Below are 26,674 nucleotides of genomic sequence, written 5' to 3'. Positions count from 1 at the left end.
TCTGTGGTGACCTGCAGACAGAATTGAGAAAAGAAAACTTTCAAGATTGATTACTGTGAAGGAGGTTTGTGGATTTAACTCTCTCAGTCTCTTGCACCATCTGTATAAATGAACTGTGGCAAAGTCATTTGAGTCATCTGAATACATTTGTACTCTATTTTACATGCATGTATATTCATAGAAACCATGTAGTAAGACATCCTAAAAATGTGGGGGTATTCTAGCAATGCAAAGATTTATATGGACTTTGTTTGGATGACACAAACAACAAGAAAACACTAAATCCAGTAACTGCTCACACCGGGCATTACGGAGGCAGTGGAGTGAGGCAGGAGAGTACAGTTGTGGACTAGGATGTCAAGAATGGAATGCTGGGTCCTCAAGCTCTGTGGGCAGATCGTGGACTATCTCTGAGCCTTAGTTTTTCATCCTTTCTTACGATAGCAACCCCTGCCTTGCCTGCCTTATGCATAAGGCTCAATATTTTGTCAAGTCCTGTGCGAACATAAGGCGTTACTTATTTTTCCTCAGATAGAATTCTTATCTACAAATGGATATGAGGGACATGAAGTAGATACAATATTTGTTCCTTTATGATCCGGAGTCCACAGCCATTTGATGCCCCTCTGCTGGGAACCATAGCACTGAAGAGGGCCTAAAATGAGCACATTGGGGCACACTTTATTGAGGGCCTATTTTTTGAAAGGCACTAGGCATAAAATGATTATAAAGTGAAATCTGCCCTAGCCACCCCATTTTACATTGCTAACGCTCAGTCTCAATCTTCCTCTCCTGCATTATTTTCTTCCATTCATCACTATTTTATATGCAACACAATTCACTAACTGATGTGTTTACTGTTGTCTCCTGCCCTCAGGAGGCGGATTCCTTAATGACAGAATATTTTGTTTTGGTCGCTATTTCATTGTTTTATTTTGGAATGTTTGTGTCCAGTACCTGGAATCATTATTAGCACATTAGCAAGTGCTCAATAAACATTTGTTGGATGAACAAGGCAGCCACTGCTCTTCAGTTGTGCACAGCCAAGGAAGCAGACAGACATTTTTGTAGGGTATTATGTTGTATTATTAATACAATGAGGTCAGCAGGGTAATAGAAAGGGCACCTGTTGTTATATAAACAGGACAAGGGCCTCTAAATCTGCAGGGATATTCGAGGGCAAAGACAAGAAGAAGATAGAAAGTCTTTCAGAGAACTGACCTGGGTTTGAATCCTGCAAATGGGATACATGAGAGTTTCCAGGAGGCCAAGGAGGTGCTAGCCAGCTTACAGCAACAGGGCAGCTCCTAAGGCCTGCAATGACAAATGGCCTTGCTGACGACTGGGCATACTTAAAGTGTGTGGTGCACATTGCAACAAGGGCCCTTGATGATTCACTGGGGCAGCAGGAGAAAATGCGAGAACTTGGGTGTTTATAGTGATCTTTTAGGTAGAAAGTACGAAATAAATGAAGTCTTAAAAACTGATGCCAGGACCTGTGCTGGGTGAATGTGTCTGGAGGCAGCGAGTTACAGGAGGATGTGTGGGCGTATCATCAGGCGCAGGCCATTCTGTGTGGCTCCGTGTCGTCTTTTCCTTGTTTATCTTTTTATAGAAACAAGGTCTCACTCTGTTGCTGAGATTGGAGCCTAGTGACGCAATCATAGCTCACTGCAGCCTCCATCTCCCGGGCTCAAGCAGTCCTTCTGCGCAGACTCCCAAGTAGCTGAGACTACAGGTGCACCCCACCATACCCGGATTATTTTTTTATTTTTCATAGAGACGGGATCTTGTTATGTTGCCCAGGCTGTTCTCAAACTTCTGGGCTCAAGTGATCCTCCCACCTTGGCCTCCTAAAGTGCTGGGATTACAGGCGTGAGCCATCACCCAGCCCCATCTTTTCCGTCTAGTAATATTTCTTCCTACTGCAGTTTACCTGTGCTCATTAAGTGGATTTACAGCTCATCTGATCTTCACGATTTTGTAACGAGTTGGGGAGTAACCCTGAAAAGTTTTTCTACTTCACAAAAAATCCACTGATTAATTGTGACAAAATACTTTAAGGAGGTGTTCAACATGAAGATAAAGTATACGTTTTACTGTATAAATGTCCAGAATTACACTTTTGCTGACCTTCTTTGAATACAGCGATGTTAGTACTAGTCACTATAATCCAAGGAACCAACCAGTATTGTGATTTGGGGGTTAGTCAAATATGAGCTGCATGAAGTTCACGAAGACATTGTGGTGAGTCTTGGGTGGTCCAGGAGAGGACTTGCCCTGCCTATCGAAGCTTGGCAGTGGAAGCAAGTGTTACCCACTGCAGTTTCCCTGGGGCAAGCCTGAGATGCACAGGGAAAATCGAAAGACTCACTTCATGAACTGTTAACGTTGTCAGTCATGTCAATCAGGCAACTAAATTCCTACTTGTTTCCTCAACATGTAGAGGTTTAGTGACTCAAATCAACTCTTGTTTGATTCTGAAGCTTCTTGGTTTTCATGTGAGAAAGTCCGTTATTTGTTTATCTGGGTTTCAGAGAAACATTCAGTCTTTCTAGAGGAAGCCTGTTTTCCGTGAGAGCATGCCTGGGTGCTTCTGGCTTTCTAGATGATCGTATTTTGGTGCTAGCTTTGCTTACTTGAAGTCTTGTGGGTATAACCTTAGGTTCTTTAGATGAGCAGATGTAGCTGTTGTACATACTAATTTGCAAAGACAGTGTTTCAGTATGCGATAGCTTTAAAAAAGGGGACTGCAAGTAGGGGCTAAGGAGCTGGACACTGAGGTCATGGTGAGCTAGTTTCTTTTAGTTAAGTAAGCAACTTTATTCTGAACTCTTTTGATTTTGCTGAAAATATTTTAGCCATTTTGAGGAGAGGCTTAGGTTTGAAAGCTTGATAAAAGAGCCTCATAGGTGTTTTCCCAAAGAAGATGGCAATAATACATTTAGATGTATTACTAAATACACAGCATATGCAGAATAAAAACAGATCCGGAGGTTCATTTCAAGTAATACGGTTTATTGAACAGAAGTCAGCTGGCTCATTGTCAGTGTCCAACCTTATCAGAAAAGATCCTTAAATATTTTTCATGATTTCCAACTGCATTCACATTGGGGCTTCTCCATGCTAGTTAACATAAAAAGTGAAACATAATATTATTATGCAGTCTGATTTTTGCCTTAAACTATTTAATATTGAAACAAATTGCTGATTATCATGTTCCATTTTTAAATTGAAAAGCTTATTTTGAAGTAAGCATTTTAACAAATATATTAGGCGTAGGATTTCATATATTTTGTCGTATATCTTATTTTAATTTTTAATATTTAAATTTGTAGCATAGTCTTATTTCATTGGATTTTTTAATGTCACATTTTCTGTATCTTTGGCAGGTGACACTGATTTTCTGTTTCTGCCGTCCCTCTCCTTCCCCAGTGCCTTGCCTCGGGCCTTCAGGAGATGGGAAGGCCACAGAAACACATAGCAGTGGACTGTGTAGCGATGTGTGTGGGCTGAAGTGGGGAGAGCAGTGACAGGAGGTGCTTGAGAATGACTCCCAGGTTCTTGCCCTGGGAGACTGGACAGTGGGACTCTCATTTGCCATGACTGGAAATGTATGCTAAGACCCCGAGGTTGGGAGACTGGGCATAAAGATGATACATTTTGTGTAATGAGCAGCTTGAATTTGATTGTCCAAGGAGCATTCAGAAAGGAGATTCAGTTAACAGTAGGAAGTAAGAATTTGGAGATCCAGGAGAGAGGCCAGGGTTGGTGAGAAGTATCTGGAAATCATTCACTTGCAAGTGCTGAAATAAAGCAGTGAATGTTTTGGAAGGAACTCAGCTGATGAAATTCTGAATGCCAAGAAGGGCGATTGGGTGGAATCCAGAGAACACCCAGTACTGAATGGGCAGAGGTGCCATGATAAGGAGGAGAGCCTGTAGAGAGTGACAATGAAAATGACAGGGAGGGAAGAGTTTTAAGGGGAGAGAGTGGGCAACAGTGGCAAGCATGAAACCAAATAAGGACCAACGTCCTGAGTGGATTTGGCAGTGGTGAGATCGTTAGCTACATTAGCAAGAAGAAAAATGTGTTTATGGGCACACCTTGTTTCATTGCTCTTTGCTTCATTCTACTTCGCAGATGTTGCATTCTTTACAAACTGAAGTTTTATGTCAACCCGGTGGTGAGTAAGTCTACGGGCACCGTTTTTGCAACAGCATTTACTCACATTACATCTCTGTGTCACATTGTGGCAGTTCTCTCAATATTTCAAACTTGCTCATTTTTGTTATATGTGTTATGGTCATCTGTGATCATTGATCTTTGATGGTATTATTGTAATTCTTTTGGGGCTCCACGAAGTGTGCCCATATAAGATGGCAAACTTGATCTATAAACGTTGTGTGCGATCTGACTGTTCCAATGACTGGCCATTCCCCTCTCTCTCTCCCTGTGCTCTGGCTCCCCTATTTCCTGAGACACAACAGTATTGAAACTAGGCCAATTAATAACCATGCAATGGCCTCTACATGTTCAAGTGAAAGAAGAGTTGCATGTCTCTTACTTTAAACCGAAAGCTAGAAATGATTAGGCTTCATGAGGAAGGCATGTCCAAAGCTGAGACAGGCCAAAAGCTAGGTCTCTTGCACCAAAGTCAGCCAAGTTATGAATGCCACGAAAAGTTGTTGTAGGAAATTAGAAGTGCTACTCCAATGAACACATGCATGATAAGAAAGCAAAACGGACTTATTGCTGGTATAGAGAAAATTTGAGTGGTCTGGACAGAAGACCAAGCCAGCTACAACATTCGCTAGATTAGCCAAAGTCTAATCCAGAGCAAGACCCTAACTAGCTTCAATTTTCTGAAGGCTGAGAGAAATGAGGAAACTGCAGAAGGAAAGTTTGAAGCTAGCAGAGGTTGGCTCATGAGGTTTAAGGAAAAGAGCTGTCTCCATAACATAGAAGTGCAAGGTGAAGCAGGAAGTGCTGATGGAGAAGTTGCAGTAAGTTATCTAGAAGATCTAGCACAGATCATTGGCGAAAGTGACTACACTAAACAATGTATTTTCAATGTAGACAGACAGTCTTCTTTTGGAAAGAGAGGCCATCTTAGACTTAGAGAGGAGATGTCAATGTCTGCCTTCAATGATACGACCTTCAAAGGACAGGCTAACTCTCTTACTAGGGGTCATGGAGCTGGTGACTTCAAGTTGAAGCCAATGCTCATTTACTATACCAAAAAACTGAAGACCTTTAAGAACAATGCTAGATCTGCTCTGCTTGTGCTCTGTAAATGGAACAACAAAGCCTGGATGACAGCACGTCTGGTTACAACATGGTTTACTGAATGTTTTAAGCCCACTGTTGAGACCTGCTGCTGAGAAAAAAAGATTTCTTTTAAAGTATTAATGCTTATTGACAATATACTTCAGTGACAATGGTCACTGAAGAGCTCTGATGGAGATGTTAAGGGAGATTAATGCTGTTTTCATGCCTGATAGCACAATGTTCATTTTGCAGTAGCCCATGGATTAAGGAGTAATTTCAATTTTCAAGTCTTATTATTTAAAAAATAAATATTTTTCATGAGGCTGCAGCTGCCATAGATCATGATTCCTCTGATGGATCTGGGTATAATAAATTGGAAACTTTCTGGAAAAGATTCACCATTCTAGATGCCATTAAGAACATTTGTGATCCATGGGAGGAGGTCAGAATATCAACATTAACAGGAGTTTGGAAGAAGTTGATTCCAACCCACAGGAAAGATCGTGTTCAGATGCTTAGGTTTTTAATGAATGTTCCGTCTACTGGAGATACAAGTTTAAAAATTCAAACTTCAAGTTTTCCTTTACTTGCAAATTGAAAAATCAAAAATGCAAATTGAAAAATCAAAATTTCCATAAGGTTTCAGATTCAATTTATTCTATTTGTAAATTTTGCATTTTTAAGTAAAAAATAAAAATCGTAACTCTTGGGGCCTCTGAAAAACATTTGATCAACTCGAATGGAAGACTAAATCCCCTTTTCTAAACAATTAGCCCTACTTCGAAACATCTTTAAATACATTCCCTTAAACTTTTAAATTGCATCTATAAATTTGGTTTATTTAATTTTTAAAATGTATTACTATTTTTATTGAGTTAAAATACACATAACATAAAATTTACCATCTTAATCATTTTTAAGTGTATAGTCCAGTTAAGTTAAATATATACATAACGTTATGCATCCATTACCACCATCTATCTCCATAATTCTTTTCCTTTTGTAAAATGGAAACTCTCTACCAGTTAAACAACAACTCAAACAACGACCCCTCTTTTCACCTTTCCTCCAGCCCCTGGCAACCATCATTCTCCTTTGTGTCATTATGATTTTGACTATTCTAAGTACTTTATGTAAGTGGAATTATGCAGTATTTTTCTTTCTATGACTGACTTCTTTCAGTTAGCATTCTGTTTTCAAGGTTCATCCTGTTGTAGCATTGGACAGGATTTCCTTTCTTTAGAATGCTGAATAGATTCCATTATATGTATATATTGCATTTTGCTTATCCACTCATCCCTCATTGGGTACTTCGGTTGCACCCATGTTTTAACTATTGTGAATAATGTTGCTATTAATATAGGGAGGGTCTAGATATCTCTTCGAGTCCCTGCTTTCAAGTTGCAGGTGTATCTAGAAGTGGAATTGCTGGATCATATGGCAATTCTAGTTTTAAGTTTTTGAGGAGTTGCCATAGTGTTTTCCACAGTGGCTGTACCGTTTTGCTTGCCTACCAACAGTGCACAAGGGTTCCAGTTTCTCCACATAATTGCCAACATTTATTATTTTCTGGTTTTTGGGTTTTTTTTTTTTTTTTTTTTTTTGATAGTAGCCATGCTAATGGGTGTGAGTTGGTATCTCATTGTAGCTTTGATTTGCGTTTCTCTAATGATTACTGATACTGAGTATCTTTTCATGTGCTTACTGGTCATTTGGATATGTTCTTTGCAGAAATCTCTATTCAAGTCCTTTGTCCATTTTTGAATCTAGTTGTTGGTTTTTTTGTTGTTGAGATTTAGGAGTTCTCTACATACTCTGGATATCAATCCCTTATCAGATATATGATTTGTAAATAGTTTCTCCCATTCTGTGGATTGTCTTTTCTCTGTTGACTGTCTTCTGATGCACACATTTTAAAAATTTCATTAAGTCAGTTTTTCTGTTTTTTTCTTTTGTGGCTTGTGTCTCTGATGTCATACACTTGGTATACTTGATTTTTAAAAAGTACTTAATATATCTGACTAGGAAGGCTTCAACCCAAATTTTCCCCAGTACTCTATTGGGTCTTCAGTAGTCATCAAATGTGTGCCAACCATTGCTAGCCATTGGGGATATAGTTCTGAACAAAACAGAACAATAAGCAACAATGAATAAGACAGAAAATGTCCCTCATCCTCATGGAGTTTACATTCTTCTAACTCTCATTTCATTCAACTATAGCAAAGCTAATAAACTAAAGTTTTAAATGAAAATGATTTCAAGTCAAAAGTTGTATACCTTTCAATTTAAGATTACAAGTCTAAAATCAATTATACATTTGAGTTAGAGTCACAAAGCAAATCTAATTAGTGTCTCTAATCTGTCTGATATGAAAATACCAAATATACACATTTTAAATGCCTGATTAAAGAATACTAATGCTATAAAATCAATTTGCTTTATCATTTAATTCTAACTTTCCTAATATTGAATACTGGGTTACAAAACTGAGTTTGCTTGATGGACAACTCATGACCCAGATCCATGATTGTCTGAGGTCGGTTTAGAGATCTGAAACTGACCAGAGTGACTCTTTCCATAACACAGATGGACAGACTGAGTCTGATTTTAATAGTGGCTATAGTAACAGGAACCTCCATTTTCTTCAGATTGGACTGGTTTCACAATACACTGTTTTAAGCCTTCCCTTCATAGCACTATTCAGCATTGTCCCCAGTTTGGATGGATAAATTACTTCACCACCCATACCTACTTCACCATCTGATCCCATTCAGCTAACTCAGCCTATGTACCCCCTGATTCTTCTACATCAGGCTAGTTGGCCACAAACACTGGATCATGTCACCCCTTTGCAAGGTCTGCATTTGAGGGTGGCTGAGTGGAGCTGTAGCTCTTCTCCCCAAATGTCCATCAACTCACCTCCCTTCTTTCATATGAACAATTAATATTTTCTCAGTTTAATCAAGTGCAATTCAAACTTACTTCCAGAAAATTCTTAGCCAATCTCTCCCTTCAAACAGATTCCCTATTCTTCTGTATAGAAATTCTAAAAATATCATTGCTTCTTTTATCCAACCCCTTCAGCGGTTCACACTGCACTTGGAATAGAATATAAAACCTTTACCATGGGCTGCAAGTCCCAGCATGATCTGGCTCTGCATCCTTCCATGACCTCATCACAAATCTCCCCCTTACTATGCTCCAATTTCAGCCACAGTGGCCTTTTTCCACTTCCTCCAACAGAAGTCAAGATCCCTTCTACCCCAGGGCCTTTACACAGACTGCTCCCCCTTTCTGTAACACCGTCTCCCACACTCTGCTTGAGTGGCTCCTCATGCTGTAGGTCTCAGCTCAACTGTCATTTCTTAGAGAGGTTATTGTTCTTCATAGAACTTAGCACAATTTCTGCGTTTATTTGCCTACTGTTTCTCTTCCCTACTAGATGGTTTGCTGCAGGGTCATGTGTGGTGCTCTGTTTGCCTAGCACCCATCCCGGGGCTCACATATTCCAGACAGTCAGTCATTGTTTGCTGAATGACTGTCACAGTTGCCACAGCAGTCACCATTAGCCTTAAGTCATAGCTATTATAATCATTCATATAACTGCTTTTGGCTCTTGGGAGGTACTGAGTCGTTGTTGAATTGAGATATCTAAATGTCAGTTATCCTACATTCATTACTACAATTTATTATTACCTTTATGATCCTTTACACCAGCGGTCCCCAACCTTTTTCACACTGGGCACCAGTTTCGTGGAAGACAGTTGTTCCTTGGACTGGGGTGGGGGTAGGGTTGGAGGGCAGAAGGTTTTGGGATGATTTGAGTGCATTACATTTACTGTGCACTTTATTTCTTTTATTATTAGATTGTAGTATATAATGAAATAAGTATACAACTCACCATCATGTGGAGTCAGTGGGAGCCCTGAGCTTGTTTTTCTGCACTAGGTAGTCCCATCTGGAGGTGATGGGAGACAGTGACAGATCATCAGGCATTAGATTCTCATAAGGAGCATGCAACCCAGATCCCTCCAAGCGTGGTTCAAACTAGGGTTCGCGCTCCTACGAGAATCTAATGTGGCTGCTGATCTGACAGGAGGCTGAGTTCAGGAGGTAATGCCAGCAAGCAATGGAGAGCTGTTGTAAACACAGATGAAGCTTTAGTGCCCACCTCCTGCTGTGCTGCCTGGTTCCTAAGGGGCCACAGACTAGAAGCTGCATGGGGTCCCTAAATATCCGTGGGGTACGTAAATATCCAAGCAGTCCATGGCCTGGGAATTGGGGATCCCTGTTTTATACAGCTAGCTTTCTATAACTTCTAAATCTGTAATCTTTCTGTTCTTAGCAGTTCTCTTACAGGAAGACATTGAACTAAAAGTGCCTTTTGGGGGACTATCCTTTCCTAATTAAAACAAAAAACAAAAAACAAAACAAAAAAAAACACACAGAACATTAGTGAATTGGTTGACAGTTAGTAATCCATTTATTTTTTTGGGCGGGGGGGACGGAGTCTTGCTCTGTCGCCCAGGCTGGAGTGCAGTGGCTGGATCTCAGCTCACTGCAAGCTCCGCCTCCCGGGTTTACTCCATTCTCCTGGCTCAGCCTCCCGAGTAGCTGGGACTACAGGGGCCCGCTACTACGCCCGGCTAATTTTTTGTATATTTAGTAGAGACGGGGTTTCACCATGTTAGCCAGGATAGTCTTGATCTCCTGACCTCGTGATCCAACCGCCTCGGCCTCCCAAAGTGCTGGGATTACAGGCGTGAGCCACCACGCCCGGCCTAGTAATACATTTTGATTATGTAAATATAAATTCCGTAGGCTACTTAGTGATTACTTCTTTATTTATCCTGGGTATCCGAAGAGGTAGTACAGTGGCCACAGGTTATAGAAGGCGGTCTTGAGATCTGAATGAGGGGAGCTCTAATTCTAGATTTTATAATGCCTGTGGCTTAACGCCATCCTGCTCTGCCTGGTTCTTCAAGATCCTTGCTACCCCCCTCAAAGAATTCAAGCCTTGGAATAGCACAGATTGTGTTAGAAGTTCCTGAATCCTAAGCAGCTAGAATCCACTGGCTTGTTTTTGCGATATCAGCCTGTTAAAAGCATATCCCCATAAAGATTTAATATCCCTGTGTCTGCGTCTTGGCACCTGTGAATATGAAACAACAGCATAAATATGATTTTGAACGTTGCATTGTCACAGATGAAAAAATGCACCAAGTCAAATAAAATGCAGCGCTGAAAAAGGAAATCAGGCTTATTTTTGTCGTTGTTTACTGTACCAAAGCATTTTTGGAAACCCAAATCGAGGAGATAACCGTTTTTGAATGAACGGCAGTGGCAGAGCATGGTCGGGATTAGCAGCAACGTGGCTGGGCGCCTTTAACTCGGCGTAACCTCCGGGTCCCGGGCCCGCGTCCCGGGCCCATCGCCCCGGCCCGGGCGGCACATTGGCCGCTCCTCCCCTCGCGCGCCGCGCGCATTGTTGTCCTTTAGTGATTGGTTGTTGGACCAGAAACAGCTGTGCAGAGCCGGGCCATCTAAAGAGCTGTGGACCTGAATGCAGTGTAGCCGGCTGGCGGTGACTTACACCGGGACTCCAGAGGGAGAAAGGAAGCGCTGCAGGCCACTTGCATTGCGTCTTCCAGGCTGCGTGGACCTGGCGCCCCGGCGTGTGCGGTTGTGGGGGAGCTCGCCGTGGCGCCCCCTCCCTCTGGCTTTAGCGTCCTTTGGGGTTGGCGCAGGTGGGCCAGGCAGGACACCGCAGATCTCCAACTTCCCACGAAGGCTGGCTCGCTGTCTCTCTCAGAGGGGGAGGGACCATCCTAAAAATATGTAAATATCCAAGCGCTGGCTCCAGCCTGGGGCAGCAGCCAAGGTCCCTGCGCCGCCGCCGGGTGTTTTACATGAAAATGAGAAGCCTGATGGGAACCACGCTCTAACTTAAGGCAGCCTGGTGATTAGCATGAGACTGGGCGGCTGTCCTGCTTCCTGCCCTTCAATAGCCGTTCCGCGCGCTCGCGCCCGAGCAGCGCTGCCACCGCGCGGGGGTCGATCGCAGGCTCGGCGTCCTTGGCAGCCATGGCTCCGTCGCCGCCTCGGCCAGTAAGTAGGAGCATGCATGTGTAGGGGGCACATGCGTGTCGGCGCACCCACCCAGCCACCCACCCGCGCGCACGCACGCACAGCGCCCGGAACCTCGGCAAGGGGAAGATTGACGAGGCGCTGCAGTCGCGGGGACGACGCGGGCTCTTCCTGGATTCCGCAGGAGCCCGCCCGCCGCAGCTGCTGTCTGCAGAGCCTGCTCGGATCCTGTGCACACGCGCCCCTCGCTCGAGCCTCTGTGATGAAGACTGCCTCCCGGGGACTGCAGCGGAGGCAGAGCCAGCCAGCGCCAGGGACTGCGGGCTGTGCGGCTGTTAGGCCCGCGGGGACACGACTCGGACACTGTCATCCCCACGCCTCGCGCTGAGCCGCCCGGCGCGGAGGGTCTGCCGCCGCCCCTCCGGCCTCCCGCACGCCCGATCCCGGGTCAGCCTCGGAGGCCTCGGCTGCCTCATTTGTTTGGGTCTTTTGTGCGGTGGCTCCGGGTTGGCCAAGCACTCCTGCGCTGAATCGGGCCATTGTCTGCGCTCCCATTGCCTTCACGCTGCAAGTCTCGGCGCCCCCACCCCGCCTGCCCCCTCCCCGCCTCCTCCGGGCCGGGGAGCCTCCTAACGTGCCTTTCCCCCCAGGAATCTGGAAGCTATAAGCCGGGCGGATTGCAAATGAAGTGTAATGCATTGTGGGACGTGTGTAAAATCGGAGCCTTCGCCGTGGGGGTGTGGGGGGGCGTGGGGAGGGCCGGACCCGCCGCTGGCGGTGTAGACGCCGACGAGGAGGGGCTGGGAAAATGTGCGCAGAGTCCGCCCGGGTCGTGCCCGCCGTAGACGGATGAAGGAGCGCGCTGCGCCCCGGCGCTGAGGCCCCGAGGATCGGGGCGGCAGGTCGCCCTCCCCACCATGAAGAAGACCCGGAGCACAACCTTGCGGCGAGCCTGGCCTAGCTCGGATTTCTCGGACCGGGCCTCGGACCGCATGAGGTCCCGCAGCGAGAAGGACTACCGCCTGCACAAGCGCTTCCCCGCGGCCTTCGCGCCCCAGGCTTCGCGGGGCTACATGACATCAGGTTGGTTGGTGACCGCGTTTCTGCCCCCGCGCCGGGGCCGCGGGATGTGCTCGGTGTGCCGCGGCCCGGGTCTTGGAGGAGAGGACGGGCAGTGATGGATGCGATAAGTTATGGGGAAAGCAGGAAAAAATTAGCTCCCATCCACCATTTTGTACCTCGGCAAGATCCACAGCAGGCCCTCTCAATATGGGGTTGGAGAGCTATTAGTTAGGTAAAACGAGGGAGGGGGGACGAGCCGGGCGTTTTGGCTGCAGGGAGATAAATGACTGCAAGCCCCCGCGCTGCAGCCTCCTTGAGCTTTGTGGAGGATCCTGCGCCCAGGGTTGCCTGCAGTGCCAGGCTTGCTGGCTCCTGCGTTGTGGCCGGTTATCTGAGTGGGTATTTCCAGCAGCCCCCTGTTCTCCAAAAGGAACAGGTTCCATGCGCAGCTCTGGATGGGCTGAGTCAGGGGAGAGTCCTGCACACATCCCAGACTCGTCTGATTTGCACGCAGAGAACTGTGTTGGAGCTCACTGAATGCGTTCTGTGGGGGTAATGGTGTGGATGCGGATTGAATGCTCACATGATTCTGGGTGGATTTAACATATGTTGCTTTGAATTAGGCTGTATGGAAAGCATGGAGGCTGTATCATGTATTTGCATGTCAGACAGGAAGGAAAAACAAAACGGTAAATGGAAAAGGAGGCTTCAGAAAAGATTTGCGCTGAAAATGCAGCGCTGCGAAGAGCCTTCCTGAAGGAGCCAGTTCTGTTTTTGGAAATACAACGGAATGGCTTTGGTTTGATTTGGGAACCCAGGGATGAAATTCTTGAGGGAAATGCTGAAGAAGGAAAAGCCTGGAAAGCTTCCGTTGCCTTCTCCTTACTTCTCGTTAACCACTTGTATGTAATGATGTGTAAGGCATCGGTTTTTATTTATTTTTCATTCAGAGAAAAATTTTGATTTTCTTCTAAGCACACTGTAATGGAAGAACCGAGATTTTCTTTCAAACCACATACTGTACCGAATCACTCTGAGCCCTGTCTTAACTGGGAAGATCGTTTTAAGCTTGTGGTTGGTACTTAGAGTCTAGCTTACTCTCTTTCTCCTAAAACAGCAAGTCCTTTTTAACTGGGGTCAGCATCTCATGCTTCAAAAATGCCTTGCGACCGCATTTCCACGAACGTAAAGCCTAAATGAAAGAACCATCTTTTTTATTGCAAAATCAGGCGACATAAGGATGTTGTACTATTTTGGCAATAAAGCTCCCTTGATTTTCCCTTTCGTGAAAAGCCAAATTCGTAAAGAAAGTGACAACTACAGTTTCTACTTCAGTCATTTCAGTCGCTGCTGTGGTTGCTATATTCTTCAGACTTGTGGCAGTAAATTTTGAAACACACCTAAATCCAAACCTAACCTCAAAACATGTATGTACATAAACCCATGGCTGCCCTAAGTGTTCAGATAATCCTGGGTTTCATGTACTTAGGGTTTGAATGTCTTCATTCCACACTTCACAGTTCCCCTTACGCCTCCTAAGGAACCTGTCCTGACACCAAGTGTGAAGCTATAGGAGGGCTGGTGGCCATCATTTCTTCAACAAACCTGCAACACTCTGTTTCATGATTCAGGCACATTTCCAGGGAGCCAGTTTTTTGTTTTTGTTTTTTTAGAATCTATCTTGGCATTACCTCGTTATCACATTTTCATTCTTTGCAAAAGAACTTGTCTGCTATTGCAGGTGCTGTGAGGCATTTTTGAGGGCTTGAGGAAAAAGCTTTTAATTGTATTTGATTCTCTTATTTCATTTCTTGATCTGCAAATGGTAAGACGGTCCTATGGTGATAATGAAGGATAACCTGTTTCAGGTTGGCAGTTTTCTGTTCAGATTCAGTGTTAGGTTACTGCTAAGAAATCTGAAGACCAAAAGATGGAATAAAAGTTCTATCATTCATTCAGCATTTTTCTGGAGTGCCCCCAAAGAGCACAGTGCCTTGCTGGATTCTCATGGGGTTATACGGTTCCATATAATATGATTCTTGCCCAGGGAGGGAGGCTTATCGTTTTTTCTTTATTTTAAGTATTAGTTGATACATGGAATAAGAAGCAGGTGTTGCTGCTATGGGAGGAAATAGTAAACATGAAGACAAACACCTACAATGAACATTGGGAGAGTAGGTGGAGTCTTTCTCATGTGCAACTCCTTGGGGGTTGGGTTGGGAAGGATGTGTATCTTCATGTATTTCCTTTACAAATATGGCTCCTTTCAAAATGTGAGTGTTGATAGAAATAGATGGTATATTGAAACACTTGGAAGTGGTTTATAAGACATTCTCCTCCTTTTAGGAAATGCAAAGGAGATCCACTTTTATCAAGTTAGTGACTTTGGATATAAATGGAACCTTTGTCACATAAAATATTGAGTAGAAAATGAAGTCTCAGAAACACATGAGGCCTTTCATATTTCTTCTTTCTGTTTGTCCAGCCATTTGGTTTAATTACTACTGGTATCCTCATACTTGATTTTTAGTAAAAAGGTTTTTGTTGTGGGGAAGTTACTTGGGTTCCAAGGACAAGATAAGCCTTTCAGAGATGTACTAAATGACTTAAAATAACTTCAGTTAAGAGACTATTTTTAGAACCCCTCCCTCAACACATATTCCTGAAAATTGTGGGCAACAATCACTTAGTTTTAAACTTTAGGGCGTGAGAGAGCCTTGGGAATTTCAAGAAACAGATATTAATAATTTTCCTTTTGGTCTAGTGTCCCATATCACGCAGTAGGTGCTTCAAGCAAAATTGTAGGCTTCTATGATAGCTTTCTAATGAGACAGCACCATTTCAAACAGTCTTTTCTCCACGAGTAAGTAATTACCAGTGTGAAATGTGATTTATAGCAATAGGCTTGACATTTAGCCTTGGTCTTTCCAATACCTTCAGGAAAAACTACACTTCAGCTCAAGAGGTTAGAGTGGGCACCTATAAACTAGAGAGGTCTTGCAAAAGGACAGTTAGGGAATTCTGAAACTTGAAGTCTCGAAGACTATGCCTTATGTGACTGTTTAAACTCCCAACTCATGCTACCAAATCTGAAGAAATCCTAAGAATTCATGAGCTTCCTAGCAACCAATAAGTTCACAGGCCATGAGATGACTTCATTGTTCATCTTGAATATTAATTTCCCAGTGGTGGTTTCTGGGCAGAAAGGGGAAGATCTTGTCTTTTGTTCAAATCAAGATGAATAATAAAAAGTGCATGGCATTATCTTAAAAAGAAAAGGGATTGGACCAAATGCATGTGGGATCATTCTTGTGCATTTTCTAAAACTAGAAGTTACTATATTCATGAACTAGAGATAAAAGTAAAACTCCCCACAAAGAAGCAGATCTGTATAACAAATGCTTAGTACTTTATATATGAAAACATGTGTATTTGTCTCTGTGAAATGATTTTCAAGGCCCCAAACCTTTGGTTGATGAAGTTGTTAGAGCTTTCTGTTAGAATTATGTGAACTGTAATCTCTTCACAAGAATGATGCTGCTAACTTTTCATTTCCTTCACTACCCCTTCCCCCAGCCCTGGGGATGGGCACCTCTTTATATTCCATATATAATACCATCAGAGCTTTGGGGGACATTCTTATTGATCAAGCATGGAAAGTAATTTTTTCATTATACAGGTTCTACAGCACATGATCCTTAAAAGCTTTGTTTATGAATGAGAAAGCGAAGTCCTGGCCCATTTTAGTCTGATGCTTATCATTTTGATAACATCTTTAAGAAGTAAAGTGTGCGTTTTTAATGCTGTGATTTTAAAGCCTTTGAAAAGAAAGATAAAACAAAAGCCCTAAACTGACATTGCAAGAAATTGGAAAGCAGTTCTGTCTGCTGGGGAAGAATGGCCAGCTCATCACCTTGATTAGTTTATTAGTTTTTGTTGTATAGAAACTAATTCTGGGGCACATTTGACTGTGTGTTCCAGTTCCTTATGTTCTGTTATTTTAAGAGACATGAGGGTTTTCTGGGAGTGGAGGATGGACACTGGAGGTTCTAATCTGGGCCTGCCACAAACCAGCTGTGTCCCTGGCGAGTAATATGACCTCCCTCCATCTGTAATGAGTCCTCCACTTCCGTGCTGCCATTACGGAATTCGGCTCCGCGGTGGCTCTGTAATGAGCAAGTGCAAGACTTCTGAGCACTTACACATGAATCGTTACACAAAACCTCGGCCCTCTTCTACTTTTCGGAGTCAGGTGCCTCCCGTATGTGGGAATAGGGCTCATTTTGCCGTACAATCCTATTTCCTATCATCCTGAAATGTTACATGAAATGTATGCATTTTAGGACTCGCCCTGGTGACCAGAGTAATGAGGGAGGAGGAAGTAAATTAAGACCTGGTAAGTTACAATCATATGCAAGTTTTAATAAACAGCATCCCATCACGTCCCTTTCCCTCTTTGCGGAGATCCATTTTCAGCCTAGCCGCTCCAACTGTGTTTTAATTTGAAACTACCTATGTTGACTCCTTTCATCAGGCGAGTGGAAGTGAGGAATATTACACTTAGTGGTGAATGACTTTATTCTTTATTTCCCAGGAGAACGTGAGTGGGCTTACAAAAGGTCACGTCTCTTGGTATTTCAATATCTTTTACATTCTTTCCGATGTTTTTATTTGAAAGAAAGGAATATGAGTATATTGTATAAAAATCTTAGCACTTCTGCACCTCCACAGCAATTCTGGCCTTAAATTCCCTACACCCCGGAGACTTAGGACAATTCAGACAATGGTATACTCTTTGGTACACGATTGCTTAGGCTGAATGCAGGTTATAACTAAAAGCACAGTCTGCTTGGACCCTTGCCAGTGGGTACTGTGCTAACTTTTGAATTTAGGACATGCTTTTGTAAATCAGTTATAGTGTGTGATGCCTAATCTATCAGGTGTAAAGTAGAGGTTCTTCTAGTTGGTGAGAGTATAGATATAGTCTACTCCAAATCGACCTTATCCACAGTAACACAAGAAAGAAAGGACATGGGTAATTTTGAAGTAGGGAGTAAACTTCTCCTGAAGTAGGAAAGGGCTAGTCTTTTTTAACATCAGAATGCGCAACCAGTCAATCAGAAAATTCTATTTGTTCCTCCCACTTAAATATTTCTAAAACCTGTCTCTTTCTCTTCATCTCTGTTGCTGAACTCTTTTTCTGTTCTGTTACACTATCTTCCAAACATACCTCTCTTCCAGTTCCATCATCCTCCTTATGTCCCCCAAGGGCTTTGATGGTTTTGTTTTGGTTTTGTTATTTTAAAATCTCTCCTAAAGCAAAATTGCTCGTGTTGCCTCCCTTCCCAGTGTTCCCATCCATCACGCCTGTGGATGAAATCATAGACCAGGGCATATCACAGTGTAACCTCCCTCACTTTTTCCACCTCTTCTTCTCTTTCCCCCTTGTTCACCTCACCCCACGCTCTGGGCTCTGGGAGCTCTTTACCTGTGGCAGTGCCTGTCACCCTTGTGTACCCGTTGTAGTTTATGTGACTTTGCTCAGAATGCATCCTCCATCCTTACAGTTCTGATAGAATCCTCTTTAGCCTTCCAGAACCAGCTCCTATGCCCCCTTCTCTTGCATCGTCTCTCAGATCCTTTCCAGAGTGAATTGCTCCCATGACGTTTGTTTTGTACTTGTATTACATCAACACGGTCACATTGTGCCGCACCACGAGTTTACAGTCCGTGTGCGTCTCCAGTCTGGATGGTGAAATCCTCACTGATAGTACCTGCCTTATTCACATCTCTATTTTGCCAGCAACCACAGAGCTTGGCATGTATCAGGCACACAGTAAATGTGTATGGGATGAGTGACTAAAACATGACTTCTTAGAAAGTTGAATGAAGTCTTGAAGTCCTAATATGAGTCACCTTCTTGTAACTGCAGAAGTTACAAGTATGTATTCTAAGATCCTACTTTTGAAAAGATCTTCCATTATGATTGGTAGAACCAGGACCAGCAAGCTAATAGTGGATGATTAGAAAGTACTAAATAATAGGATACAATCAAGAGTCAAGTTGAGTTGGTTGATGTGGTTGCTACAAGTGGAACTGGAGTTCCCAGAAGGACGTTGCTTAGAAAAGGCTGCCTGGGGCCGGGTGCGGTGGCTCAAGCCTGTAATCCCAGCACTTTGGGAGGCCGAGACGGGCGGATCATGAGGTCAGGAGATCGAGACCATCCTGGCTAACATGGTGAAACCCCATCTCTACTAAAAAAAAATACAAAATACTAGCCGGGCGCGGTGGCGGGCGCCTGTAGTCCGGCCACTGCACTCCAGCCCGGGCGACAGAGCGAGACTCCGTCTCAAAAAAAAAAAAAAAAAAAAAAAAAAAAAGAAAAGGCTGCCTGGAGGGAGGACTTACTTGGGTCTTGAAGAAGTGGGTTGATTTGAAGAGATGGAGAAGGAGAAGGATTTGGGGGAGGTTGAGGAAGCGGTACAAACTAAGACATGAGGCTGGAAATGAAAATGGATGTGTGAAATTTGTCTTACTGTAACTCTGGGATATTACTAGAAATAATGTGTGGGATCTTGAAATTGGGGTGGATTCGGAGTTTGTGGGGTAGGTAACACGTTTGTGATTTGGGGAGAGAAATGACGAAAGGAACCTTTTTAAAGAGGTGTCAGAGAGTGGCTTCCTGGGTAGGTGCATGTTTTGAATGTTTACAGCCTGGGAGACCAGAGGGGAGGTGTTTGGGGGTTGATGTGGTGATCAAGCAGTAAGACAACGACCACAGAACAGTGTGTCCTGGGCCGGGCGCAGTGGTTCGCGCCTATAATCCCAGCACTTTGGGAGGCCAAGGCAGGTGGATCACAGGGTCATGAGTTCGAGACCACCCTGGCCAACACGGTGAAACCCTGTCTCTACTAAGAATACAAAAATTAGCTGGGCGTGGTGGTGTGTGCCTGTAATCCCAGCTACTCAGGAGGCTGAGGCAGGATAATCCCTTGAACCCTGGAGGTGGAGGTTGCAGTAAGCCGAGATCACATCACTGTACTCCAGCCTGAGTGACAGAGCAAGACTTTGTCAGGGGGGTGGGGGGAGCAAAACAAACAAACAAAAAAACTGTGTGTCCCAGCACTGCTAGGCATTATTAGCACACCACCCTCAAGATTTTACAAATATGTCCGCATACCACCTACATTGTTACCTATTTAATACTTCTCTTTAACTTGATCTACTTTTGTATTTAAGTGAATTAAAGAGAAAATTTTGCATTTTCTATGAAATTATGGGTTTCCCTTGATAATTGTATTTTTTCCTAATCCCTATTAAAATGGACATTTAATTATTTCGGTAAAAAATATTCAACTAGATACTACCCGAAATGAACCCATATGCCCGAGTGGTACTCACACCATGTAGTGGAAAACCTGAGTAGGCCAAGGGAGGAGGAGGGATGGCACAAGGTGGAAAGGATTATGAAGAGGAAAGGGAGAATCTGGGAGAACAAAGGAACTGGCTGTTCTTTGTACGTGGTTGGGTTTAAGAGGTGAGAGAAAATAAAGGTGAACATGGTGAAAACCCGTCTCTACAAAAGATACAAAAATTAGCCACACTAGATGGCATGTGCCTGTAGTCCCAGCTACTCGAGAGGCTGAGCGGGAGGATCACCTGAGCCTGGGGAGGTTGAGGCCACAGTGAGCCGAGATTGTGCCACTGCACTCCAGCCTGGGTGGCAGAAGGAGACCCTGTCTTAAAAATAAAAATAAAAAAGGTGCAACACATTTTGTTGTTGTTGGAAGAATACAGTAAATGACCAGGAACCTGCAGAAAGTGAGTGGAGAATGAGTTCCATTTTGGGCTAGTGGTTTGATATTCCAACCACAGAGGGCTTTCAGGTGTACAGGTGAACAATAAAGGCATACAGGTTGGAGGTCATTTGTGCGGCGGTGTTCGTTGTGAACATGAGAATAGCTTGGCTTTCTGTGCTTTCTGTTCCCCTTCTTGGAGGGGAGCAGATGACCAATATTTGTTTCCAGCAGAAGGAGGTTCAGTTGGATTCTGTTAACTCAGAGTTCTCCTTGGGTTTCTGAAACCTGGAAACTCGAGGTTAGGATTGCTTGGAGATTGTCTGCTTTCCTGTTCCTGAAAGTAAAGTGCCCTTTAATTCTTGGATTTGTTTTATTAGTGTTCTCATTTATTCAGAAGCCATTGCATTGTTGATAGAAGGGATATGTTTTTGATATCTATAGTCAGGTCTGAAAAGAGAACTCTGCAAGTAGCAGCACAAAAGACTAGGCCAGCTATGTAAATAATGTATATTTCAAACATCTGTCATATACCTATCCCGCTGAAAAATTATGGCTTAGGTAACTCATACACACAGTCAAAGTCTCCATTTATCTTTCTACTTTAATCCGTGATGGCCCCTCCAGGCCAAGTTTTCTCTTTTTGAAGATAAAAGAGAGAGATTTGGCAGATGCCTGTGGGCAGTAAGGGTAGCAGGACTATTGCCTGGCCTTATCCGTCTGATGGCCATAGTTTCAGAGGGAGGAGCCATCTTCTGCAATTAACACTGCCTTCTCACCCCTACAGATTCCTGTCTGGTTGGTTCCCCTAGGAGAGCTAACATGCCATTTATTGCTTTTGGGATATCCAACTTTTGCTTTGAAATTGTCTCGTTGTTAGAGAAAATGAAGGCCGCCACAGTGACTGAGGTGCATGGGGTAGTTGTCCTTTTTTTTTCCTTTTTGGCTGCCCAGTATCTGAACCTCTTTTCAGTGTCTGTGTCACTCCCCATTGTTACATGTCGAATGTGTCTGCCCAAAAGATAGGTTCAAGTCCTAACCCCTGGTACCTGTGAATATGCCCTTATTTGGAAATCAGGTCACTGTGGCTGTAACCGAGTTAAGATGCAGCAGTACTGGAATAGGGTGAGCCCGAAATCCATATGACTGGTGTTCTTATAGGAAGAAGAAAAGAGACACAGATGCAGGGAGAATACCATGTGACGAGAGAGGCAGAGGTGGGAGTGATGTGTCTACAAATGAGGGAAGGCGCAGGCCCGCCAGCCACCCCCAGAGGCTGGGAGAGAGGCACGGGGTTGCTTCACCCTCAGGGTCCAGGAAGGAAACAATGCTGCTGACACCTGAGGTTTCCACTTCCAGCATCAGAGCTGGGAGGGCACATATTTCTGTTGCTTTAATCCACCCATTGTGCGGTGCTAGTTCCAGCAGCCGCACGACACTAGTCTGCCACCTCTGAGCCTTGGTAGAAGGCAGCGCCCGCATTCTCTGTGAAGATGCTGAAATTGCTGTGTAGTTACTTTCCTGGCCTTCCTTACATGGAGGGCAGGGGCCAGAGACCTGGGTTTCACCCATTGAATATTCCCTTCTAATGACTTCTAATCTGGTGCTAGTAAGGTAAGATGATGGGGACTGTGAGACAGAGTCCCTGGATGTGGTGTTTTGTAGCATGATGGCATTCCGAGGCTGGAGGTGGCAGCCGGAAGGCGGTGCCCCATGTGACCTTGCTAGTGGTGCCAGCTGCAGGTTCGTGCTTGGTGGTGGCTGCAGAGGTGTGCTTATTGAAGTGGCTCTGGCTGCATGCTTCAAGCCTGGGTCTCCGGCCCTCCCTGGCATCCTTGAGTTACTCAGTGTATTTGACTGTGTTCTTTTTCCTGAGAGGCTGTGTAGCTGATGATTTAGAGCAGAGATGTGGACCACGTGGCTTGGCTTCATAGTTCAATGTTACCATCACTAGCCAGGTAAACTTGGAGAAATTACTGATTTTCTCAGGACCTCAGCTTCCTTACCTGCAACATGGGAATAATAATGGTACTTACCCATTTGGGCTTTGGGTGAATTAATGTGTGTAAAGCACTTAGAAACAAGCTTGGTACGATGGAAGCATGATACCCCTATGACTGATTTTGCCATTAAAAGTAATGGCCAAGACTGCAATGACTTTTCCACCAACCTAATATTCTAAGAGCCAGCATTGGTTTCTGCAGTATAAAACTGCGAATTGCATCAGACACATATATAGAATCACAACGGGATCTCAATCGTTGTCACTTCAAAATATTGACATAAAGAGTGACTTGCACATAAGCTACACAAAAAAGTACAGTTGAGTTTTACTTTGCAACCATGTCGTCTTCCTATGGTGACCTTTCCAGAGCCCTTTTGTTTTCCCCTTTCCAATAACACCCTCTTCCCTCTACTTCCTATTTGCTTCCTCCTAGTGTTTAGAACTTAGTTCCTTGAGGAAACCTGATGGAGTGTGACTGAGCTGCTCCTTCTCCGTGCTCTGGCAGCACTTCTTGCACACACCTCTGAAATAACCGACACATCTGCCATTTTCTTGCCTCACCCTCCATCTAGACTGGAAACGCTTTCAGGCCGTGGCTTGGGTCTGACTTGGTTTTGTGCTCCCAGTGTCTAGTGAGTGCCAGATGGGTAGCAGGTACACAGCAGTTTAAATGTATAGACACGGCGACACATGGTCTTGCTGGCATTTCCAGTGGCTTCAGTGGACTCTGTATTTCGTGTCCTTCTCTAACCTTAGGCATGCTTGGTGCCCCAGGGGTTGATGCGAAGAAGCCACCGGGGGGATTGTGGTGGATCAGTAATCTTGACCCACTCACAGGGGCCCGGAGGAGCAAACTGAAGGAAACTAGGGTAGTTTAGCTGTAACCACCGGGTTGTAGAGGTACGAGCTTCGGTCATAGGATTTTTAAGAATTCCGGCATGGATCTTTGGTGAAATTATAAAACAGTGTCTTCTGAATTCACCAAACGTCTAAGAGAAAACTTCCATTTAGATTAGATGCTAGAGCTTGTGATTAGAACGGGGCATTCTGTTAACCTAGTGAACTCATTTGGATTTTCATTTCCATTGGTTTTCAAATAACTGAAAGAAGTATTTGGACATATTTTCCCCACATTTGCAAACTGGCTGTTTATAATGCAGACAATGGGCAGATGTGGATAACTTTTTAACAGTGCTTTTAAAGAGACTGTTTAGCCAGAGAGTGAACAAGTCCCAAAGAGCAGAACAGTGAAGATGGCAATAGTGTCAAGTGGATTTTTCCTTATTTGTGAGAGTGGCTTCTGTCTATGTTCATCAAATGCCTTTATGCAGTAAGGCAGCACTGTGATTTAGGGCTTTGAAATCAGGCATTCATACATTGGTGCTGGCACCCACTTGCTGGCTGTGGAATCCTAACAATCTATGTTATCAGTCTATCCTCTGTTTTCTTATCTTTAAGATGAGGATAAAATAGTATCTAATTTATAGTTGTTATGTGGATTAAATGAGCAAATGCAATCAAAATAATTAGCATAGTGCCTGATGCACCGTAAGAACCTAGTACATCTTTGCTACTATATGATTATTTCTTTTGGAACATAACTATACAGGATTGACTGGTTTCTAAGTGTTTTACACCTGAGGATGCAGAAGAAGAGAACCAGCGGGCAACTTGTCTAGTACCGCACAGAGTTAAAAGCAGCTTTAAATGAGATTCTTCGCCTAATATTTGGTACTCATTTATCAGAAATCAAATATTCCGTTTCTTACTGATTTTGGTATGTGCTCTGCTAAGGAAATCTACGGAATTATTCATTTGTCTAAGTGGGCTCATTTGTCCTTGAACTTCCACTAAGGGAAAATGGCAGAGAATCACCGCGCAGTCGGCGGCCAATGTTCCCGTGGAATATAACTCTAAGAGAGCTTGGCTTTACTTAAAATCAGGGAAATTGTGTCCCATATAATCAGACATAGCTTACTCTGAGATACTTATTTAGACTTTTCAGTTGAAGGTAAAGAAGAAAACTCCCCTTCTGAGCTGCGAGTTCAGCTGCGTGTTGATGTGTTTGCATATGCAATAAAAACCAGTCTCGCAGAAGCACAATTGAGAGAGGAAAGCTGTGAAACGAAGGGACATCTTTCAAGGCCGATTTTGAAAGTAAAGCCAGTAGGCTCTCTCCTGCCAACCAAGTGCATGTTCCTCCTTTGGTGAGTTTATAAAAGTAGTGATGGGCCCAGTGGAATCTCAGGTCAGCATGGCCGCTGGGTTGCATAGGAAATAAAGGAGGGTGCTAGAATTGGAGGTCCACTTTTCACATGTGGGAATTTTTCATCTGCTACAAGCAGATGGTTTGGCAGCCAGGCCCGGGGCTCCGGGATGACAGCCTGAGCTGGAGGAACAGAATGGGTTTTCCCTCTGCACCCACCTCCTGTGAACCTCTGCACCAGCCAGGATCTGGGAGCTCAAAGCTGTCCACCTTTGCTGCATCTAGCCCTGAGTTTCCATGTTACTTACTCATTTGCAACACATCGTTTCCCTTCCTTCAAATCAAGGGAAAAATAACTAAAGAAAAACGGAAACGGTACTAAGTAACTTGTTTTCTCTGGTTATGCCCAACTAATTGAACTTGGAAAGCCTCTTCTACTTAACATTCCACAAGTATTGGCTTTCTTTAGTCAAAGCATAGCTTCTGGAGCATGCAGATCTTGTTTTTCCATATGGTGTACCCTGCTTGATGTGGGTGATTTAAACACACGGAGAGTTACACAGAATGTTTGTTTGGGATGCCAGAGGCATAGTAAATAGTAGTGTACCATCCTGGCCTAAGGGCCAGAAATGGAGGTTTCCACTGTGAGATGCAGCCATATGCGTGCAAGGCTTCCTCTCCAAGGCAGCGTGGTGGAGTGTGCTCGGGCTGGGATTGGTGCTGTGGGCCTGTTAGAGGTGGGGTTTAAGGTTCTGCAGTCGTGGAGTCAGGCCCCGCTGGGAGGTGTGTGTTAAGCTCAGCAGTGGCTCAGGCCTGGGACATAAGCACAGTCTGAGAGCATGCTTCCTCATAGACAGTGGAGTTCTGGTGTGCTCCTGAAATGTCAGTATGAAAAAGGAGCCTCTTTACCCTCAATTCCCTTTCCCCTAACAAAGGAAACCATTGTTGTTATTGGGATTGTTTTTTAAGATGGTCTCACTTTGTCACCCAGGCTGGAGTGCAGTGGTAGTATCATAGCTCACTGCAACCTCTACCTCCTGGGATCAAGCAATTCTCCCACCTCGGCCTCCCAGGTAGCTGGGACTACAGTTGTGTACCACCATACCCGGCTATTTTTAAATTTTTTTTAGACTGGGTCTCGCCATGATACCCAGGCTGGTTTCAAACTCCTGGGGTCAAGGAGTCCTCCTGCCTTGGCCTCCCAACGTGCTCGGATTATAGACATGAGCCACTGGACCTGGGCGGAAACCATTGTTTATTGAGCATGTACTTGGTACGTTGGTACCTGTGTGTTACCTTATTTAATCCTCACAGCAATCCTGCAAGGATGCCACCGATTACTATTTTAGCAACACAAATGTAAAAAATCTGAGAAAACTGAGATTTCACACACACACACATACACACACACACACTCATTTGTATACTTTTAATCGTGTTCAATGTTAGTAAAATAACTTCTTATTTTTATTTATTTTTATTTTTATTTTGAGACAGGGTCTTGCTCTGTCACGCAGGCTGAAGTGCAGTGACGCCATCTCGGCTCACTGCAACCTCCGCCTCCTGGGTTCAAGCAATTCTCCTGCCTCAGCCTCCCGAATAGCCGGGATTAAAGCTGCCCGCCACCACTCCCGACTAATTTTTGTATTTTTAGTAGAGACGGGGTTTCACCATGTTGGCCAGGCTGGTCTTGAACTCCTGACCTCAAGTGATCTGCCTGCCTTGGCCTCCCAAAGTGCTGGGATTACAGGTGTGAGTCACCACACCCAGCCTACTTATTTTTAAATAAAGTATTTAATATTATTTCATTCCCCCAGTGGTTCATCTTGCACTTCCTCTAAGTGGACGCCACTGTAGAAGCCTGTGCATAATGAGAGAGCAGATTTTAGGGCTCCTTGCATATTCTAACAAGTCTAACCCTAAATATTTGTGTATGTTATTTAAAAATAATCTCTTCTCAGCCAGCTGAGGTTCTTCTGAGAATTATCTTGCCTTACCCAAAGAACAATAAAGCCTCCTAAGATCTGGCAAGGGGAGGGCTGGGGCATTTGCTGAGTGTTTCCCTGCTGCTATTTCTTCCTCTTCCTCTTTTTAGCACCTTAGAGTGGGTTTCAAATGCCATTGTAATGCGCTTGTGAGCTCCTTAGTCATCTTAATTGGCTTAGTGTTATCATGAGCTGTCAATCATGCAGTGAACATCCCTGATTCTTGGAGAAGATGAGATAGTTGGGATCGAACAACTCCTAG

The 26,674-nt window shown here is 44.1% G+C and overlaps 1 protein-coding gene across 4 annotated transcripts in view; it reads left to right on the top strand.

Annotated features, from left to right (window-relative positions):
* The window catches only part of STOX2 (storkhead box 2), a 231,008-nt gene that overhangs the window by 100,668 nt on the left and 103,666 nt on the right, over positions 1-26,674 (top strand). Inside the window, exon 1 of one of the 4 annotated variants that reach the window (XM_010377920.2) lies at positions 10,837-12,441. The exons of the other annotated variants lie outside the window; for them this stretch is intronic. Within the exon in view, the coding sequence (XP_010376222.1) occupies positions 12,276-12,441 (166 nt within the window). The 5' untranslated portion in view covers positions 10,837-12,275. Of the gene's footprint in view, positions 1-10,836; positions 12,442-26,674 lie in introns of those variants that run through there. 4 annotated transcript variants of the gene reach the window in all.

The sequence above is a fragment of the Rhinopithecus roxellana genome, chromosome 2 (assembly GCF_007565055.1).
Source record: "Rhinopithecus roxellana isolate Shanxi Qingling chromosome 2, ASM756505v1, whole genome shotgun sequence".
In the NCBI taxonomy this organism is placed as follows: Eukaryota; Metazoa; Chordata; class Mammalia; order Primates; family Cercopithecidae; genus Rhinopithecus; species Rhinopithecus roxellana.
Note: the sequence above shows the minus strand (reverse complement) of the source record. Positions and strands in the feature narration are given on the sequence as shown.